This window comes from Vanacampus margaritifer, chromosome 20 (assembly GCF_051991255.1).
Source record: "Vanacampus margaritifer isolate UIUO_Vmar chromosome 20, RoL_Vmar_1.0, whole genome shotgun sequence".
NCBI classification, from domain to species: Eukaryota; Metazoa; Chordata; class Actinopteri; order Syngnathiformes; family Syngnathidae; genus Vanacampus; species Vanacampus margaritifer.
In genome coordinates this window covers 2,310,001-2,327,500 of record NC_135451.1, presented here as the reverse complement: position 1 = coordinate 2,327,500, position 17,500 = coordinate 2,310,001, and the positions used below count along the sequence as shown (strand labels likewise).

The following is a 17,500-nucleotide window of genomic DNA, read 5'->3' as shown; positions in this document are numbered from 1 at the left end:
ATTGTGACAACACTAGTTAGAGATATTTATACAGTAAAACTGCCAGTGCAGGGGAAACCCTTTGTTTACTAGAGTTCCGTGCCTATCATGTCTTAGTAACCTCAATTTGTACGTCAGATCAAACACATTGTAGTCTATTCAAAACGTATGCTAACACAGTAGTAATTTCATAATTGACATAATTGTATGAAAAACATTTGATCTATGCCATGAATATAAAAAAAAATTGTTGATTGCGAGCCCTTAATGACGTCAAAACAACGTATGTCGAGACAATCTTGAACCAAGGACCCGCCAAAGACAGTTACTGTAATGAAGGTTTGAAGATGGTGACAGGATGACATTACAGATAAATTATATTTCCACATATCCTTTGGGGAATATGTTGTTTATTATAATCCAGATTATGTTCCACTAAATTTACTGTATGGCCAGTATGTTTAACACAGTGCAACAATTCCGATATCAGATATTAGCTCTGAGCTCACCAAGCTTTTTTGCGGTTCTTTCAATCTTGTCCAGGGCAGCCTGCATATCTCCTCCCTCTGGTATGAGGACCTCTATCTCTCCTACAGTGTAGCCGAAGTCTGCTTCATCTAGATCTACGTGCACGCCATCCTCTTCTAAAGTGAATGTCCGCCTCACTGTGGTAAACTCCGCAAAGCACACCAGATTCATAGCACTCGTCCAACACTCTTCCGGCACACAGTTCATTTCTGCATTGCCAAGACCGTGTTGGTCTGGTGACATCTGACAGCACTCGGTCATCGAGAACTTATCACTCGTGTCCTTTAGAACCTCCTTCAGCTTCAGACGAATGTCAGTTAAATCGGTGATCTCTTTGTAACGAGTGCATAGCATGGCTGCTTTGGAGGGTTCTCCTTGTGTCTCTTCTGCCTCTATGTCTGTGGCGGTTGGACACTTGAGCTCCCAGCATCCTTTGCGTTGACGCAGCCACAAGTCTTTTAAGGTGAGGTCAAATAGTGGGGTGTCAAAGTATCGGTCCTGGAACTGGAACTGACCGGCACAAACTAAATATAAAAGGGAGGAAGAGATTAAAACTGAAAATATATATCTTTTTTTAAATAGTGTCATCTACATATCTCATTAAAACAGACATATAATGTCCCCCTATTTCTTGTCTTGCTGAAATCAGCCCGTTTTTAGGCTTTGTTTTATGCAAATAAGCCAACCCTCATTCCATTTACTAGATACGTGTAATATGGCTTTTCATTACAATGACCACTTGTGGCAGCAGGTCATACAATGTACGATGTGTATATGTGGCGCATGGACTCATTACCAAATACACAACATAAAATAAACATTATCTCCCGACGCCCACAATTATTTCACTTAGCTATCAAGGAAGCGACGCTTATCAGAAGCAGTTAGCTAGCAGATATTTTCAGAAAGGGCAGTTACAAATATTCATTGGTTGTTTAATTTCACTAAGCAGGCCCTCCAGAGACCCAACTATATGTATGCAAGCAGTTAAAAAGTGACCTTTTCATCCATCATATGACCCCTTTAAGTCAAGAAAACAACATAACATACCTCCAATTTCTTCCAGGATTTGCAAACTGTTGGCATTGCATATGAACTTTCTCTCCACTTCTATACTCATCTGAAATCAAATGTATACACATTTACAACATTGTAGCTTGACAACAAATGCATGCAAATTTACATAAAACCTGAAGGGGGAAGTCGTTATCAACATTACCGTAAATATTTAATAACACACTTTGGGGAGGGGGGTTGGAGACACCCTCTTCGCCCTACAACTCCCCTCTAATTTTAATGCACCACACAACTGGGGGGGGCAGTGTGGGGTGCCATCGGTTGGGGCAGACCCCAGTATAGAGCAGTGCTGCGGTCCCCTGTCCGTGTCCCCGCCGCGCCACCCCCTATTTATTTTTTTAATGCACTACATACACTCACTGACATGCCTGGAAGGCAGGTGGATCGGAACGTGGGGATATCATTTCCCTCTGCTCCGGTTCACCTGCTCCCAATTTTAATGTACCACACACACACACTTGTATATGCACTGAGTGGGGTCACATTCAAGGTGTAGGGGTAGAGTTCGCCAGTCGGCGAGCTGGCGAACTCAGTAACAGGGTTAGCTTTCACTAAGAACGCTGGAGTGACGACCGGGGCCTTTCCCCGCTGGGCCTGGGGTTCGGAGGTGCCGCCCGTCCCCCGGTGCCCCCATCTCTCCTTCTGCCCCCGGTGTTCCGTCCCTCCACGCGGCGGGAGGTGGGGTGGTCACGGGTGCCCTCTCCGCTCCGCTGTCCGGCCCCTCTTCGGCACCGATGCCTGGGTGCGGGGGGTCCCCGGGGTCTGGGGAAGGCGGTTGGTGGGGGGCGGCTTGGTTGGGGTGGGGGATTGGGGGCCTGGGGGCGGCTGGGGCTGGGTTGGGGTGGATGGGCGGTGGGAGGGGTTGTTGTGGGGGGAGCGGTGGCTGTTGACCGGTGTGGTGCCTGGAGGGCCTGCAGTTCCCCGTCCTGCTGCGTTGGGTTGGGGGCGCGGGCCGTGTTGGGGTGGGGGGCGCTCTTGCTCCTGGGCTTGCTCTCCGGCCGGGTGGCCCCTGCGGGGCCCGGGGGTTGTCCCTTGGCGCTGCCGTGGCCTGGGGGGCCCTGAGGTGTTGCGCTTGCTCTGTCCTGGAAGGGGTCGACGGCTCCCCTCTTTGGTGGAGATTTTCATGCATGCCGGATCCACCACACCAGCATCTATCAGACACAATCTGCTTCTTCCTCTGGTCGTTGAATCGGTGGAGGCTGGTGTCTGTGGATCTCACTCTGCTTCGTCTGTCCTTCCTTCCTTTCCTCAGTCTCTCCTTTGGTCTCTTGAGGTCTCCCTGATTTGTTGGAATTTAGATGTTTCTGGGGTTGGTGCAGGAATCTGGTTGGTGGCCCGGTCATTGGTCCTTCCTCGGGTCTCCTGACGGCCTCACGACTCTGGCTGGATTCTGAAGTGTTTGGTTTAGGTGAATGGTATGGGATTTTTTAATAGGTTTTAGGTGAACTAATGAATACACACTCACGCACACATGCACATACTAACCCACATACAAAATAAAAATTAATAAAAAAAAAATTTTAATTAAAAAAAGAGAGCAATGATGATGACATGTCAAATCGGTAAAATTACCGAATGAACAATACTGAGCTCTCCAGAAAAAAAAGAAGAAAAAAAACATTACCGTAAATATTTTTTCCTGTTCACCTCGTCCTACTGACATTTAACAATGACCTACTTTCGCACACAACCGCAAGTATTACACTGGAATGTCTCTAAGGTTGGAAAATTTGGAATTATATACAGTAGACCCTAAAATATTTCTGGTTCAGTCGGCATTTGCGGATTCACCTATCCACTATTTTCCCCCTGCCAATCCCTCATTTACTCTAGTTTTTTTTTAAACCTATTATCAAATTATTTCAAATTTTTTCGCAAAAATTAGTTGGGCAAGGTACACCGTCGTCCCCCCCGGATTTAAAATGTACGTCAGGTATTTCCAGATTTTCGCTATTCGTGGTTGGACCCAGTCCTTAGCCGCAACAGATAGCAGGGGGCCTTCATCTTGAGAAACCTCAGTGCAGAGCTCCATCACACCCGCAACCCGAATGAGGTCAATTAGTTCAAATAATGGGTAGATTTTCTTTGACTTTTTTTGTGGTACTTACTCCAAATAAATGTTTTTTTTATGAGAAGAACACCAGAAAATAATTATCAACAAGAAGTTATGTGATGTCAGCACAGTCCAGCTTCACCACCAACATCACCACTTGTTTTCATTCATCCATTTTCTTGTCCTCATTCCGTCGCGGGTGAACTGGATCCTATCCCAGTTGATTTTGGGCAAAAGGCAGGACACACCCTTCATTGTTCACAAATCAATCACAGGCCATTATTAGACAAGTAACCAACCACACTGACATCACAATTTAGTCTTCAGTGACCTCTTTCCACATTCTATTTGACTTATTTTTTTTTTTTAATACCATGTATAACACAACTTAGCTCCATCGTACACTATCAAAATAAAAGTTTGCTTTTACGTTTTACAGTGTTTTTGCTTATATTTATGCTTGTATGTCAAGAAATGTTGAAAGGTGTTGGCAAACCTTTTTTTTGCTAATGGGTCACGTTTAAATTTTTAAAAATAAGCCGACGGACCAGCTCATTTATCGATGATGTAAATAAATAAATAAGTTCAGAGTTGTATGTTTATTATTTACTTGTAGAACTAATTAGTTACACTTACTTAACTATATATTTAAATAATCAAACAAGACTTGTAAAGTATGTTATATTAGAATTTTCATTTACAATAACTCATTTACCCGATTAATGAATGACCAAATAAAACAACTAAATTTACACACCATATATGAAAGGACTCTTGATGATGTAAATGCTATGTGGGCCAGATGTGGCCAACAGGTTATATTTTGCCCACCCCTGCATCAAGTCATCAGATTTAGGTGTTATTGTTTTTACATTTTAGAGTGGTTAAGTTATTTTTGCACTTTTATAATATCTGTCTATCCATCCGTCTGTCACTATGTTACTTAAAAAAAAATCCTGTAAAAAGGTTTTAACCTGGAACAGATTAGTTCTATTTACATTATTTCCTGAAAAATCAGAAGTTTGGCTTTAGTGGTTCCACTAAATGTGGCTCTAACTACTCGTGAACATTTACTCCATGCTAATAGACAATGCACAAAGAAGTTTCATCTTGCGTGACAGTAAAAACACACTGCAGTAAGTAAATATTATTTCTGCATAATGTTAAAATGTTCTAAAATACACTTCTAAACTTAATTTCTACATTACACAAGAAAGATGGACAAAAGTAGGTGCAGTATACACTTTTTAAAATGAACTAAACAAACCTTAACTTGAAACCCTGGATAAAAATGCTTTTCTAAACCCTAAACCTGAGTTGAAATCAGGCTACTTTAAGCCTTGCTTGATATCGGAAGCCTTACGTGATTAAAATGCTTTAAAGTCTAATTGCAATAAGTCAAAATCTAAATGTGATTAAAAAATATTTTGTACACAATGTGGTTGGTGCACCTACTTTTAATTTATGTCACTGGTCGACTCACTCGGTAATTCAGCAGTTGATGTATACACATTAGTTATGAAGGTTGTAATGAGCTCATTTCGCTTTCCTGTTGCATTTTAACCCGTAGCTGCTGCAACTGTCCCCTACAAATCAAACGCGAGTGCCGTGCAAATCCAATTATCTGCAGATAGTCAAGCAATCCAACAACGTTATTATTATGATTATAATCCAATCCAACAACGTTATTATTACATCGAAAGTTGCACACACCGTTCAAAGCCTAGTCCTTCAATCTCAGATAATCGACATCAAAACATAGCAACGCTGGATTTCCGAAAGCCCCCCTACACGTCAGCATGTCAATTTTTGCACAGGCGCAATTAAGGACACCTATTACGGCTTCCAGGACCATCACTTCCTGTCCCAGTAGCGCAGCAGCATGCAGATGGTTACCATTTTTTAATCTCCTGTTTAAAAACAAAAAAACAAAAACAAACATTAAGGCTATACGGATGTGTGTAGGACGAATGGGTTATTATACATATAAATAAAGAGATAATTGACGCCAAAGTCGAGTGGTTATATATGTGTAATAATGCATCATTAACTAACTTGCCTTGGAACTATTTGAACTGGCAGAATGGGGGCACCTTTTTATATGATTTTTTTTAAGTCTTTAAATATGTATGTGTGGATATGTCTTGACTTACAAATGTAAAACACTGCTGTAACTTTATTAGTCACAATTGGAGTTTTCGTTTTTCATATCGGTAATTTACACATTTGGGTTTTCTATTCATCCTTCATATTTACGGATTTACATAATGCATTTGATGACAGAGTGTGTGTGTGCGAGTGTGTGTGTGTGTGTTTGAAATAGAGTGTGTCCCTTCTGAATGTCAGCAATCAGCCTTGGGGGGAGCTGTGGTGTGTTTACTAGGGGCAGGAGAGAGGGCGAATGGAGGGAGGGGGGAGAGAGACACTGAGAGAGAGAAGCAGAGCGAGAGAGAGAGAAAGGCAAGCAACAAAACTTTTCACTTGTGAGAAGCCCACGAAGGAAGCGTGTGTGCGTGCGTGCGTGCGTGTGTGTGCGTGTGAGTGTGCGAGCTGGAGCGGCGACCATGCAGGTAAAAACGAGAGGCATTAGCTAATTGCTCCGAACTTAATTAAAACGCCAATCGCAATCGGTTCGGGGGGGGGGGGGGGGGGGTTTGGCCTGCGACCGATAGAGGATCGAGCCATCGAGCGACGGATTGTGCCGTGTACTAATCCCGATCCTTTTTGAAAATCCAACATTAAAATTCCAAACTTTTTTTGTCCGCGGTTCGCCTTACTCTGCTCTCTTTAGACCACCCCCATCGTCGACAGAGGCGATCGCGACTCACGAGCTTCAAGTCGTCGCTTTTTTTTTTCTTTTTACACCCTCCCCAAGCGTAATTCCTCTCATCAATTACGCTTTTATAAATGTCACCGTAGGACAAGCATGTGTTGCACTGCGGGGGCTTAAAGGTACGGATCCGAGAAGGGGGGGCTATCAAAAGGAGGTATGGGAGGAGGGAAGGGGGAGGCGAGTGATTTCTAAACACATCTGTAAACTGAGAACGTTCGTTAGTTCGGTAATTAAATGGCTTTAGTCAGGGTAGGCCTCAATTTGCGCTGTTAAGCAAGCAAGCACGCAGAAGGAGGAGGCGGGCGGATCACCAGTAGATACCCGACGGGTAAGAAGACGACTGGAGGGCCGTGGTTTTGATAAGGAGTCAAAGGGAGTGCGTTTTTAATGTCTCTAGGTTGAAGTGGCTGCGGTTGAGAGCCACCTGGATCATGCGGAGTTCGAAAAGGAGGGGGAGTGGAGTGAGAGAGAGAGAGAGGGAGAGACTCGCCCCGTTCGGAGCTTAATTATCTCGGCTTGCTAACAGGGCTAGCCTAGCAAAGTGACACGACTCGCACTCCCCGTTTTTTGTTTACGATCGAGGTCGGACTCGCCTGAACCCCTGCTGCGGTGTGTTTCTCTTACAGGTTCACTCAATGTATTTCGTCTGCGACTTACTTATTTTTTCGCAAAGTAACCGGAAAGACCTCTGTTATGCGACGTTACAAGACCGGGGCGATGGAGGGGGTGCTGCTTAACCTAGCTTGCTAGCTAATTGATTCGGTTCTCAAGCTAATTAGACTGCTATCTAATTAGTCAAGTATTATCGTGGAGACGCCAATCAAGTTGTGTTTTAGCTTTTAATTACAAATCACGCCATGTTGGGCTTTTAAACATACGATTATTTGATGTATCCGAGTGTTATCTGGTCATATAACCCTGCTAGCTTGCTAATTGGTATGACGAGGAAGTGAGGAATTGTAGCAGTGTCGATATTTCGTCCGCCGCATGGGCCAACTTTGCTTACATTTCGCTACATACTACATTACTGCTACATACTGTCTTTTGCTCATGGAAAACTTTCTGTGCAATTGAATGTAACAACTATATTCAGACATAGAGCTGACTACATGAAATATATTTGGCGTAAGGATGTTAAAATGGACAGATAGTTCACAGAATTAGAAATAAATTTCTGGCTGTTAAATTTTGGGCTTGATTGTTGAGTGTTTTTTAAGCCAAGAAACATATTTTACATTGAAGCAATCTCTCAGCCCCCATCAAGCAAAAAAGTGACAATAAGTATACTGAACTAATCAATGTATAGTGGTGGGTGGAATAGGATTTCATTGTTCTGCCTGCCACTATACGTTGTTGTCATAGATCAATCAACAAGGATACGTTTTAAATAAATGGAATTAGATCATTTACCTTGGCACACCTGATGAGCTCTCATGGTACTTGTGAATCACTGTCTAAGGTAATAGACGTGTATTATAAACTGGCTGCCAGTAGGAAGCGTTGTTAAAATAATATATTTATTAGGGCCTTCTCTTCTAAAGGTTTGCATGTGCAAACATGGCCACAAATTTTATTGCTAACACAAAATAATTTGGAAGCTGATTTCCTAACCAGGCGCACCCAGGATTGTGTCTGCCAAATGGTTAAAATAGTTTCATAGTTTTTGGCAAATTTTTGATCTTTAAATACTGGATCTGAAAGGTGTACAAACCAGCATGCAAAGCGAGGTTAGTATAGTGCAGGCAAAATGAGAGGTGGTAGGAAGCTAATGACAACATATCGTCTATTTAGGAATGCAATTATGAAGCTTGTAAATCAGAAGTGCCAAACTCTTTATATTTATTATTATTATTATTATTTTTTTTTAAATTTCGGTTGCAGGCCACATCATAGTTCCGGTTTTCCCACAGGGCAGTTCTGACCGTGAACTAGAGCTGTGCAATTTGGACACAAATTTATATCCCGATGCAAGCCATTTTATATCCTGAAAACGATATACATCTCCATTAGTATTTTTCCGCCAACCTATGAAATTAATGGCAATTTAATTTTGAGGGATCTTTTTTTTTCAATTATTTATAAAATACTTTTTTTTTAGTAGAGTAGACCTAAAATGAAAAAAAAAAGATTAATAGTAATATATTCACACAACAAATAGATAGGTAATTTTGAAATGAAAAGCCGGTTATTAAAAGTAGAGACAATAAGCTTTTTCTTTCTCTTTTTTTTTCTCAATAAATAGCAAATTAAAAAAAATAAGTCAGCACATGAAATTCTTTCACAAAATTATCTGGTGGGCTGGATCTGGCCCCTGGGCTTTAACTTCGACACCTGTGCTCTAAATGATCTAAGGGCTGACGACTTAAGTCACAATCAGACATGATGCCATATCACTTATGACAAAAACTAATTTCAATTCTGTGTTTCTGTTCTTCTGGGTCGTTTCAGCGCACTGTGACAATTGGTGCTGGCCTCTCCCAGAGCAGTCTTCAGGGTGTGAACTCTCAAGTAAGTTTTAAATGCAATGTTACACAGGATTGCCACACACTTACAATGAGTTAAATCAGGAGACACATGACTTTTATGCAGTTGCTGGCTTTACTGATATTATTGCAGCGGTCGATTAACGGTAAAAACCCTTCAGAGATACTTATAGCTCAAAACTATCTATTAAATAAGGCGGTATCCACCACTTATACACCTGTTAAAAACAGCATGCATATTCTGTAACAGGGAGTGAACATGCAATTTATACGCTCCTGTTTGGGATCTTAGTAAAAGATGACATGCAACACACCCTCCAACAGCTCATTATTACACTGAACACGCAATTTAGTGCCCGCTGCTTGTGAGCTTAATAAATCCGGCCCCTAGTGTCATGATAGTGATGAAATGGCTTATAGTGACCAAAATGACAGTAGTATCAGGATATTATTGCTAAAAGAAAACAGCTTCATGCATCGCAAGTGTTGAGACAGGCTTTATTTTTTATCCCAAAAATGTTAAATGACCAACCTGATGCACGTATGCAGTAACCAGCTGAAATCAAAATGATTATTCATGTGGTTAGCATGTCTACTAGGGATGTAATAATAACCGCAATATAGTCATATCGCAATATTAAAATTGCCACAATATCGTCGTCGTCATGCTCTGATATTTGAAACGCCACATCTTCATCAAATGATGTTACTTTTCCCCTGCTACAGCCAAGCACAGAATTATGAACTACATGGACTATGATACTTTACGCTAATGAGCCAATAGTAACATACGCTATGCATCGTTTACAAAGTAATTCAAGAGAGCGGAGGGCGGCAACCATACTGGCATACTGGCATGGATATAGCAGAAAACTCAAGAGGTTGATATATAGTATTATGAGGTTGTTGTTTTTTTATATTGCCAGCACTACCACAATAACGTGATAATTATCGTATTGTGATAATATCCTATTGTGACATTTGGATATTGTTACATCCCTAATGTCTACATCACAGTTGTGAGGATTTTGGTTCCTTTGGAGTTTTATTGACTATGTATGCATTTACCACTATTCGTTTGAATGTACAGGAGGAAGGTGATCTTGTGATAGGGTTTCTCACAATCTTAATAACATAATTGAAGAAAAACAGTTATGCAAAACAGTGTGGTGCTTTTGCAAGTTCCCGATGTTGTGAAAGTGCCCTGAATGCACCGTGTTGCTTGCGGAGAAAGCATGTTACGTTATGTGATTCTGCCATCCCGAGGGCACTTTAAGCTGTTTCATGATATCCCAAGTGCAGTTTAATGTAAAACTAAACACACAACATAAATAATTACACTCACTGTTTATTTAATTACAGTGCAATAAATATTTCATTTTAAAAACATTGCCATTGCTAATGCTAAAGTCAGTGTAAAGTCATGACATTCCTTCCTAATAACCAATATTTACACACAATCGCTGCAGAAACATACACAGGTAATACTTAAAGGCACATATTATTCCCAATTTAAAAAAAAGTGTTGTATTAATAGAGTTCAAGCACAACTTTCTTCTTCTACTTTTCTTAAGACGTCCATTTACTATCTCATTGTGTGTACTCCATACATGTACATCACCACACTGCCCCTAAGAGGCCAACCCGTGCACAACTGGAACAGCTGGTATTTATTTTTATAAAATTTTTCTTTTAATGACCATTTTAATTTTAGGTTGTTATTTCAAGTTACGTTTAAAGGTTAGATTTCAAGGATTCAAGGAATTCCAACACATCAGAATCAGAATAATATTTATTGGCCAAGTTAACAAGAAATATGTCTCTGGCATCAAGCCATCAACACACATTTTCACCTGATAGGGCATGAAATATGATATCCGAGGTCCCAGGTTAGCCCAGTAAATCCCTACACTTTAAAAAACAAAAATAGAACAACAAAATAAGATACAAATAAATATGATTAAGAGATAAGGGAGATGCTTATTCACTGTTTGAATGTGTACAAAGATGCAAGGCAGCAACATTGTAGATGTAGCAGGATGAAAATGCAATTTCACGGGATATTTTACAAGGTCATTTTGTAAACAAAACAAAAAGGCAAAACCTAAAAATAATAGTGTTCAACATGCAGGGATGAGTTTTGGTAGTTGACTAAATACCAATTTTTCAAAGCAACAAATAATTGCTTTATTAATTGTGATTGTTTTTTTTTCTCCATAATTGGCTAGTTCTACCTCATGGTTAGCACCCCTGCCTCACAGTTCTGATGTGGAAGTTTGAGTCTCTAGTCTTCCTGTGGGCAGTTAAAATGTTGTTTAAATGTCCCTGTGCTTGAATGGGTCTTTTTCAGCTCACTCTGATTGATTATTAGGTTCTCCGAAGACTCTTAATTGTTCATAGGTGTGCTAATGGTGTTTTTCTCCTATCCAGTTTGATCAGTCCAGGGTGTACCCTGCCTCTCACCCAAAGTCCGCTGGGATAAGATCTAGTTTACCCGCACTATAAATGAATGGATATTATAGTGACCACAATGATCACATTTATTGGTATTAGCGGGTTATTGCTCAAGAAAATTACAGAAAGTATTGCGACAGGCTTTATTTTAAATACAGAAAATCTGCATCTTCTTGCACTTTTGCACGTTAGTAAACAACAACCAAAATTAATTTTCACATTTTAAAAGACCCCACAGAATGTCAGAACACGCCATAGTCTTTCACTAACTTATGCTAATGTATTTGGTTGTGTCCTCTTCATAACCTCAAAGTGTCATAATTACAGTAAATATTTGTTTGATAAATCCTTCTTGGCCATAAATATAAAACAATCAAATGAAAAAAATGCAAATACATCAGTAGCTGAGTGTGCCTCCCTGTTCTGCCTAACCACCTGTTCATATGCCACACACCGTTTGCAATGAAATGTTGAATGGCAGGATCATTGTAAACTGAAGATCCCATGCACCTAGAATAATGCTGGCATTAGGCCAAAATCTTGCACCTAAAAAATAGTCATGTTACAGGAGACCCCAAAAAACAAAATTTTTCATCCATTAACATTGCATGATCAAAGAGGGCAAGCCACTTTCAACACTTTGGGTTAGTTTATAATTTGTAAAAATAACTCCCATGTGTGGATTGACCAATAATACAGAAAAAATTATTACATTTATCAGATTGTGAGTTATGAGGTTTCGGCCCAACGCCAGCGATAAGTAAGATGCCAGTAATATGTTGAACAGCAAACCTTAGGGCGATAATTCAAAGAATTTGAAAATAAAGAAATTCTCTGCATTGTCCACATACAGCGTAATTTTATTCATTTTCATTTTCCATTAGCAGTCTTACAAAAACAACCATACTGTAGGTGAAATGATTGTACCATCACGTATTGTGCTGTTATGTCTCATAAAATTGTAACATCGCTGGCATTGGGCAGAAACCTCCTACAGTGGGGCAAAAAATTATTTTGTACTAATACTGATTTGGGGCTCCACGCAAGATCTCAACCCGTGGGTTCAAAAATTATCATGAGAACCATGAGCAAAAATCCCAGAACTATGCCGCACTTTTTGTGGATGTATGCATGTATGTTTGTTCTTCGGGTCAGCAGCATTGAAACTCTGTGCACTGGGCGATTGTAATTGTGGCACAATTAATTGCGAGGATTGAATTGACGCCAGATTATTATTATTTTGATTTAAGGTATCGGCAGCCTTCATGTGATATTCATGTTCGATGCCTTGATAAACACTGGTTATCGGTCCGATACCTGGCATGAATCTTCTTTGAAATTACCATGTAAATGCCAAATTGATGTTTGCATGCATTTAATGAGCTCTTGTGTGTCCCATTTGAGAAGCATTTCAGAGACTGCTAAACATGACTAATTTAGCAGGAATGTTGCCTGGATTGTGGTGTTAAATCTCATATGAAGTGATCATATGAAATGATAAACTACTTCAGAGTCAACACGGAAGTTTTTTTGGGGCGGGGACTTCGTTTTTTAATGGACACAAACAGTGTTCAGGTTTCCTACAAGAGCTTGAAACTCCTAAAAATGATGCTTGAATTTCAAGGTTTCTCTCCCACGAGACATTTGTCTTTTAATGGTGTCTCCTAATTAAGCACTTTAATTAGATTAGATAACTTCTCATTTTTAACTATGAGTATATTCATGCAAATGCACAATTTGCAATTCTGCCCAGCTGGAAAAACTTGAAATTTGGCTTCCCTACCAACTACTTGTGTATTTTTTTTATTAGGAGGAGAAGGAGAAGGCGAGCAGTTACAGCAATGGCACAGCAGCATTGCTGTGCCCTTTGTGCCAAAAAGGCCAAGAAGACCAAGCCTCCCTGTCTCAACACCTCACTGAGCAACACAGCGTAGTTCCAACGTGTGTTGACAAACTATTAGACATCGTAAGTGTGGCCCCGCACTACTGCCAAACCTGGATGACTTTGTCGTTGCTCGTATCTATGAATACAACATGGTTGAGCAATTTCTTTCAAAGCACATAGCATAATATAGTACATACATGGTCATCCGTTTGATAAGATATACATTTTTTTGTTAAATCTGACAAGTTGTGTGTGTACTTGATAATCATGTAGTAACTTTTTTTGTTTTTCTTTAGGGCCTCTCTGAAAGTTAATCTAACCATATTGATGATTTATTGGCTGTCATTTGGACAACTCTTTCATTTGTAACGCTTCAGATTATGAGAGCACAAAAATGCACTAGTGTTGATTTTGTCTTGACAATCTTGAAAATGTTCACAGATTATCATCAAGGGTTGCTTGACCTAGCAAATTTACGGTATTAATTGCTTCAGACTAGGTTATCTGTTTGTGTTTCATTTATCTGAAATGGGTGCAGTGTATTTTTGTGTAACGGTTTTGTGTTTTCTGAAAGTGGTTGCATTAAAGGAGTCGGCTATATGTGTGCCTTTAGGCTAATTAGAAAATTAAAGGCATTCCATAGCTGCTATGTGTAATCAAGCCACATAGCAATGGGTCACGCCCAAGTGTTGTGGAGTTGAAAACATCTGAAGCAGACGTTGCTTTTGGATTATTTGCTGACATTTTTTTCCGATTTTCTTTTAAACAGTCTGTTTTGAAAGGGGCTGCAAGGGAAGAAGAGAACGAAGGTGCTCTAATATCTTCAGGTAATTGTCCGAAAAATTTCTTGGTCCCTGTTTTATTGATTAAAATCAACATTTAATGATCACATTCCACATATGATAATGCTTTGCTTGGACAAGGTTACTCAGATCTAAAAATAATTACAGGGTTCCTCAAGTGTTAATTCGAAGTTACAAATGGCCCACAATGATCTAGTTTGCACAGTGGGTATAAGGATGACGTGGAACAAAATAATTGCTGTAATTCTGACTTTACTACTATGTTATCATAGATTAGTGATACACTAATAGGGGTGGGTGATATGGCCTAAAAATTATATCACGATATTTCAAATAAATTTGCGGTGATGATATTTTTGACGATAATAGTAATAATTACTGAACAATAAATTTGTGATTGGTGCTTCGGAATAATAGCACTTTTATTGCAGCCACCTTTTTTCACAATTGAAATGTAAACAAATTTCAAATCTAGCAACCGTAATGGAATGAAATGGAAATAAAAACAGGCCAGGTAGTGTTTACCCCGCAAGGTCTATTTGTAACATAACTGCATAAGCACATTAACTTAGAAAATACAAAGAAAACACACACCTTGAAAAGTCAGTGGCAAATTGCACGAGTCAAGAAAGTCCATTATTTTCTCCTGTGTGGTTGAGCCTCATGTTGTAAAGACAAAAAAAATGTCGCCAATGATACGGTAGCAGCCAGTTTGTGGTGTCATGCTTTGTACATCGGAGGCAAGTGTATTTTGAAACATGTTTTACCCCTTCTTTAGGCAGTGGTTATTTTGTCGTAACCGGCAACCCTCCTGCGAGTGTTATTTTGCCCTGAATAGCCCTGATTGGTCAATCAGAGGAGCTAGAAAATGTTGTAATTGCTTGTAGATATTACTAGTGGTAGTGGCTATGAATAACACAAATGTGCACATTTAGACCGCTGCGCCATAGCAACGTGCACGCCGTCTCCTCGAGAGCACGTTAACTTAGCGGCCGGTTAGCATCACAAAGTCACGTCAACTAGGTGGCAAGTTACCAGTCACTGTAAAATAACAGCCGCGGATTGTTTATCCTGGCCAAACAATACGCGACCGTGTCAGTATTATCCAACCACCGCCAGCTTTTTTTTTTTTTTTCATAAGGAGTGCATCTAATCAAGAGTGCTCCAGCAATTAACTTTTGTTCACTTTGATGCTAAACACAAGCTTTTTCCAAGTCCTCCTTGCTTGTCTTTAGCCTTCGCATCCTCTTAACTTTAATGGCAACAGTTTTCCTGCACAAGTGCACAATTTGCAAATGATTGTATTTTTTGCATCATATCTGACCTCTTGTAATCCAAACAGCCTCCACACGATGAAAGTATCTCACTCCCACTTTGCCGAAAACGCAACAGAACTAACTGCTCAGAGCCTCACATGCTCCGACATTGTTTTTATGCAGCATTGAACGAAGCGTACGTCTAAATGGATGTTACGGATTATGTCATCACGTCAATTTCGCAATATTTCAAATTTTATCATTCCAAAAAATACGCCGTTAATATTTTAGAAGGTATTACATGGAACACCCCTATAAACTAACTGGTAACTTGAATTTGTATGCAAGTCGGAGCATGCTGTATGAGTGGAACTCAAGTCGAAACCATATTGTGATTTGCCATTGTGAGTGGGAGTGATTTTATTTGAAGCATTTTTCATTTAGTTAGATTTGCTGTAGCAATTGTCTTAAGTAGTGGCTTAGTTGTAACTGCAGTTTAAACCCAATGTCTTGTATTGACTGACCAGCAATATTTATGACATTTATTCAGTTGTGTGTGTGTAAATGTTTTATCAGCTGCAGTTTGTACAGAAGCAAGGCCATCTGAAGACATCAGCTCTCAACTCTGCCAGCCTTCTTTAGACGCTCCCCATCAACATCGCAATAAGGAGATGGACAAAGACAGAATGTTGGAGCGGGACAGTAGTGAAGCTGAACCAGAGCCAGTAGATGAGGCAAATGAAATCACGGGAGCCAATCAAACTGCAGCTGAAAATGAAGACATGGCAGACAGCAGTCAAAATTCAGCTGGTAAAAGTGGCGTGCCTGCCGAAAATGACACCCGCTTCAAATGTAATGCCTGTCAGGAAGCGTTTCCCAACAGAACTGCCCTGAGTGTTCATTACTACTCTGCATCCCACATTCAAAGAATGACAACAATGCAAGGTGGGGAAATTGATCCTCCAGCTCCTTCGGCCCCTGCTGTTTCTCGGCCATATGTATCTAACAAACCCTACCAGTGTGCTATATGCCGAGTCTCCTACAATCATTCCATCACCCTCGAGAGCCATATGAAATCCGTCTTGCACCAGACGCGCAGCAGAAATGCGGTAAACAATGCAGGTGCTCTTGGTAGTTGTGGAGGCAGCAATGCCAGCACTCCAAAGACTACAGAGAGCACTATAAGTGGAACAGGCGAGTTGGCGGCCACCACTAAATGTGCCACAATGGCGACTGCAGCAAGAGATGCGGAGCACATCCCAACATCACAAGTGGCTACCTCCCTCATCGCCCCCCCTGTGACCTCTGCTCAGGCGGTCTCAGCCTTTCTCACCCTCCTCACATCCAGCCCTAGTACGCTCCAGCACCCACTTCTCCCCTCCCTGTTTGCATCCAGCCACCCTACTGGTGCTGATGCAGCTCAGATTGTGCCTCAGCCTCACATGGTTATGCCCTTGATCCTGAATGGGCTCCAAGGCCAGCAGTCTCCAGACAACCAGCAAGGACAACTCCTTACTCAGTGTGTGCCATTTGTAGGTCTCAACGCAGCGCAGCAAGCCCTCCTGACCCAAAGACTTAGTTTGTTACAGAACCAGTGGGCCCCTGTTGCACTTCCAACTAATACACCAGCAGTTGGGGAGAATGTGAAGCAGGAGAGTTTTGAAAAGCCGATAGATCAGACCAAGGCTAAGGATAGCACAAATACAGAAGAACCTGAGGAAGAGGATTCTCCTGATATAGAAAGCAAAATGCAAGTTACGAGTAATGATGACATTTGGAAGGCGCCGAGAGATGGCAAAACATTGACCCATCAGATGGATGTAGAAAATGATAAATCAGCTAGTCCAAGTTTCTCCCCATTTGCCATAGAAAAGAGCCTCCATAATAACCACTCGCCGAGTAACCCAAGCTACAGCCCTGTAAATTTGAACCTCACGCTTAGCCCTGATTCTACACCACAAAAATCACAAAGAGCAACTAGTCCTTGTGGCTCTATTGGTACCAAGTCTAGCCCGGTTTCAAATGCCTTTAGCAACCAATATCGGCTATGTTGCAATACCATTGGGTCTGTTTATCCAGAACTTCCAGTGTTGTCCGAGTTTCAGTCTGAGGTTCTTTGGGCTTTCTTCGAGTCGCGAAGTGAGGCTGA

The 17,500-nt window shown here is 40.8% G+C and overlaps 2 protein-coding genes across 6 annotated transcripts in view; one reads left to right on the top strand and one right to left on the bottom strand.

Moving 5' to 3' along the window:
* The window catches only part of thtpa (thiamine triphosphatase), a 14,275-nt gene extending 7,763 nt beyond the window's left edge, over positions 1-6,512 (bottom strand). The window contains exons 1-4 of one of the 5 annotated variants that reach the window (XM_077555025.1): positions 5,351-5,611; positions 5,121-5,261; positions 1,558-1,627; positions 489-1,031 (exon numbers count right to left, since the gene is read on the bottom strand). In XM_077555025.1, coding sequence (XP_077411151.1) covers positions 489-1,031; positions 1,558-1,627; positions 5,121-5,150 — 643 coding nt within the window. In that variant the 5' untranslated portion in view covers positions 5,151-5,261; positions 5,351-5,611. The other 4 variants (XM_077555028.1, XM_077555026.1, XM_077555027.1 and 1 more) reach the window with 4 other exon arrangements.
* Positions 6,067-17,500, top strand: part of zfhx2 (zinc finger homeobox 2) — a 37,842-nt gene continuing 26,408 nt past the window's right edge. The window contains exons 1-5 of the mRNA XM_077555021.1: positions 6,067-6,207; positions 8,919-8,978; positions 13,218-13,373; positions 14,062-14,119; positions 15,928-17,500. The exon at positions 15,928-17,500 is cut by the window's right edge and continues 2,401 nt beyond it. Coding sequence (XP_077411147.1) covers positions 6,202-6,207; positions 8,919-8,978; positions 13,218-13,373; positions 14,062-14,119; positions 15,928-17,500 — 1,853 coding nt within the window. The 5' untranslated portion in view covers positions 6,067-6,201. The remainder of the gene's footprint in view (positions 6,208-8,918; positions 8,979-13,217; positions 13,374-14,061; positions 14,120-15,927) is intronic.